This window comes from Stegastes partitus, unplaced genomic scaffold (genome assembly GCF_000690725.1).
Source record: "Stegastes partitus isolate 25-593 unplaced genomic scaffold, Stegastes_partitus-1.0.2 Scaffold608, whole genome shotgun sequence".
Classification (NCBI taxonomy): Eukaryota; Metazoa; Chordata; class Actinopteri; family Pomacentridae; genus Stegastes; species Stegastes partitus.
In genome coordinates, this window is record NW_007578339.1 from 396144 (window position 1) to 400067 (window position 3924).

A 3924-nucleotide genomic window follows, 5' to 3' on the forward strand; every position below is an offset into this window, starting at 1 on the left:
ATCTTGTAGATACTTTTAGTCTCTTTCTTTCCAGTACGTTTTGATTTTAGGGACTTTAAATATCCTGCAGTTTGTTATAATCTACACTCTTTATAGTCTGTTGACATCTTACTGCCCCTAAAAGAAGAAGAATTACATCACAGGTGGAAAACACAAAGAGAAAAGCAGCAGAACTTTTCTTTGTGGCACTAAAAGCAGTTTGTTGATATTTGAAGTGAGATAACGTGACTTCATTGTCATTTTCCATTAAGCTCAGACCTCCTTGAGAATGACTCACATATTCACTCAATCATTAATTTAAGGCTGCTAGCTGCCTTTAAACCTAACATGATCAGTAGCCCTGTTACTCAGCACATGTCTGTATTTATTCACAGCCTGCCTTCATTCAGGGATCATTCACTTCAAGTTTCAAACGCTCACCATCGATACACATGAATCCACGCTTGTGTTTGTGTGACGTGACATAATCTGGATAATGTATTCTTTTGTAGCACTGGAGACAGACGGCCAGCTGCAAACGGAGGAATGTGAGTTGGAGCGTTTGCAGTGTTTTGGGTGGTGGTTCAGGACTAGAAAAGCTTCCAGCGGCATCAACGTACTGATGCCGCTTCTCTTTGTACGTTCTGTAGAAAACTAATACTTCACTCTCTGCTGCTGCTGCTCGGTTTCAGCGACATCAGGACGGGAATTAGTTTAACAGTTTGCCTCGGCGCGACGGATCTTTCATTCTGTAATGGAAGATCCTTGAAAGAGGTTTTTTTTTTTTTTGCAGCGAAAGATTCCCCCGCTGTGCACCTTTTCCGTTGGTTTATTTTTAATATGAAAGCTGCTTTCAAGAACAAAGACGTCACTGGAAGGACGGCTCAGTCCAGCGAACGCATTCATCCCACATGTGTAAACTAAAAGCTTCACCGCCTGCTTACTGCTGATTTGATCCTCAGTTAGTGTCTGTAGCGAGTAGTTTGCTCTCTGTGTTCTGTTTTTATTGTGGTTAAGAAGTAATTGTAAGGAAGCACATCCTCTAGAACTAGTAGAGACGCAGGAGTTTGAAAATAAATCTAATATATGTGACAGTAAAGTGCTGACTCAGGATCAACACTCTCTGCTCTGAAGTTCTTCACAAACACTTTTTGTAGTTTTCAGATCTGTGGTTCGGCAGAATCACAGCATGCACTGGATCAGAGGTTCTCAAACTGGGGGTCGGGACCCCCGTGGGGGTCCCAAGATGATTTCAGGGGGTCGCCAGATCATTGTTAAAAAAAAATGCAGAAAAACAACGGCTACATTTATCAGATAAATGTGTAATAAGGCTGTCAAAATTAAAAGTGTATACTTCTTCCCACTCCTTTTTTCAAACTTGATAGTATTCAGATTTGATGATGTGACATTATTATTCTTTTTTGCTCTTTTAAAAATGATTTTCTTTTGTTTTTATACTTTTTTTTCTCTTTCATTTGTTCAAAATAAATTCAATTCATTCATTCATTTAAAAGAAAATTAACATAAAGAGATCACCCTAAGAGAACACATTAATGTTTAACACATTAATGCACCAACAACACAGTTATTACTCGTTATATATTAAATATTCAAATTGGGGCGTCACAAACTTAGTTATCTTGGGCCTCAGAAAGTTTGAGAACCTGCTGCACTTGATCACCATCTTGTGGCTGATTGATGAACTTCTAATTGCAATTTGGTGACAAACAAAGTACACAAAAATCTAAACATTTTCATTTATTGATACCAAGATGGTGATCATGCATGCACTGTGATGTCCCACAACAGAAAACTTCCGCCGGGGGTTTCTGCAGCTCAGAGAACTGAATCTATCATCCAGCGTCTTCCTGGATGCCACTCTGTCTGACAGCTGTGTGCTTTCTCTTCTTCTTCTTCTTCTTCAGAGCTCACAGACCGTCGGCCAGCAGACCTCCGCCGGGAGGAGGGCGACCCAAGCCGGCGCCCAAACCCAAACCCCAGGTGCCCCAGTGCAAAGCCTTGTACGCCTACGACGCTCAGGACACGGACGAGCTCAGCTTCAACGCCGACGACGTCATCGATATCATCAAGGAGGGTAAGGACAGAGAAAGAGGCTTGTTCGTTTGTCTTTATTCTCACGGGACGCTGACCCGTGGTGTTTGTTGAGCAGATGCATCTGGATGGTGGATGGGGCGACTTCGTGGAAAGCAGGGACTGTTCCCCAACAACTACGTCACCAAGATCTAGGAGCTGCAGGTTTACAGCCGCCAGGAGGAGGAAGAGGAAGAAGAGGAAGAGGAGGAGAGCCTGCTGCCTCCCTGCTGATGCTCTGCAAAGACGAGTCGGTCGCAGAGAGACGCTTCCTCCGCTACTGCCTTATAGTAAACGAATGTAACTCCCGGTTACGCCACCAGACCAAAAAGACCGTCTCGGCTTTGAAACGAGGCTCTTCTTCTCTAAAGACACGAAGACTGTTGTTGTTTTTTTTCCTCCACTGTCCCCCTTTGAGTACTGAACAAAAACTATTTATTGTATTTATACTGTAGCTTTCCGTGTTCTCCTTACTGTCATTTATCTCTTGCTGAGGATTTGAGCGCCAACCTTTTTTTTGAAGCGTGGGAATGAGATCTGCTAAATCTGTGGGACCAGGCTGTGATTTTTAAACTCTCGACATGTCGTTTTTAGATGAAGGTTTGAAGCGGTCGTCTCGGTGTCAAAACCGAAGCGACTGCTGCTGTTTTTTTTTTTTTTACCAGGAATATTTATTTTGGTGCAAAACTGTAACGGCTTCCCAGGAAAAGACATTCAGTAAATCACCACACTGTGATTTTTCCTTTTTTTTCTTCCTTTTTCCAATGACTTCAAAAACCAAAGCAACACAAGGAAACCAGTGAATCACCTGGAAAACCGCCTTTGATTTGTTCCTGTTCGGTGTATCGTAGACAAACAGCGGAGGCCATGCATACTGTAACCTGAGCATGCTGTCTGTGGTGTATTAGCACTTTATCGGTACAGGTACTACCTTGGACACAGACGCCGTCACTCGTTCATGCCACAGCCAGTAAGTCACGTCTATGAAGGACAGATTGCCAAGCTAGAGATAGTTACTGAGGAGAATCATCTGTTTACATGATCATGATTAAAAAGCAAACAGGCATCTTAGATCCGGTTCTGTATATGTGTTCATATGTAGGAGTTCGCCTGTCGTTGGTTAGACTTTAAATTAATTGTTTTGTATTTTCTCTGAAGGATCTTGCTGTTTTTTTCTCTCTTTCTGCTTTTGATACTCACAGAGCTGCTTTTTATTTCCAGTTCAGCTGCAGCTAAATAATCACAGACGAGGGTGAATGGAGTTTCTGTTTTGTTTTGTCAGAAGTTGTTTTTGGTGAAAGAAAGTTGTTGTTTTTTTTTTCAGTGGCACTACAAAGAATTCCTTTAGCTTCTGCACATCTTTTGCACTGCTGTTGCATTACTTACACATTCCTTTAGTATTTGTTTTTTTTTTTCTTACCAAATAACCACATTATGCTCGAGTCAGTAAAGAAAATTAAAAAAAAAAAAAAAAAAAATGAACTGCTGGGACTTCTGTCGTAGAACTTCTGCATCATCAACTATGGTTTGATCTTGGATGGTGGAAAACATCCTTGTGCAATACACAACAGCAGACGAGTCTGTTAATAAAGCATGTAATATTGCATATTTACCTGCGTTCTGTTCTGTTTTATTATCGGAGAACACGTCGAACGTACAGCAATCAGCGTGAGGTTTCTGTTTGCTCACGTGCCGTCCAGATTTCAGACGATGTCAAAGTAGTCGAACATACGAGATGTGGGAGCAGCAGACTCTCACAGTTATAGCAAAAATATGCTTTTTATATCCATTTCTGCAGATCATCTTTCGTTGCGCTTTCATGTCTTGTGACCCTCTGGGGGTTTTCATTTAAAC

General features: G+C 41.6%; 1 protein-coding gene across 2 annotated transcripts in view; it reads left to right on the forward strand.

The window, feature by feature from the left end:
• myo1ea (myosin IEa) overlaps nt 1–3682 on the forward strand; it is a 59979-nt gene extending 56297 nt beyond the window's left edge. Inside the window, exons 27-29 of one of the 2 annotated variants that reach the window (XM_008289354.1) lie at nt 492–527; nt 1905–2074; nt 2150–3682. In XM_008289354.1, the coding sequence (XP_008287576.1) occupies nt 492–527; nt 1905–2074; nt 2150–2226 (283 nt within the window). In that variant the 3' untranslated portion in view covers nt 2227–3682. The remainder of the gene's footprint in view (nt 1–491; nt 528–1904; nt 2075–2149) is intronic. The other variant, XM_008289355.1, reaches the window with a different exon arrangement.
• Nucleotides 3683–3924: the final 242 nt, after the last annotated feature.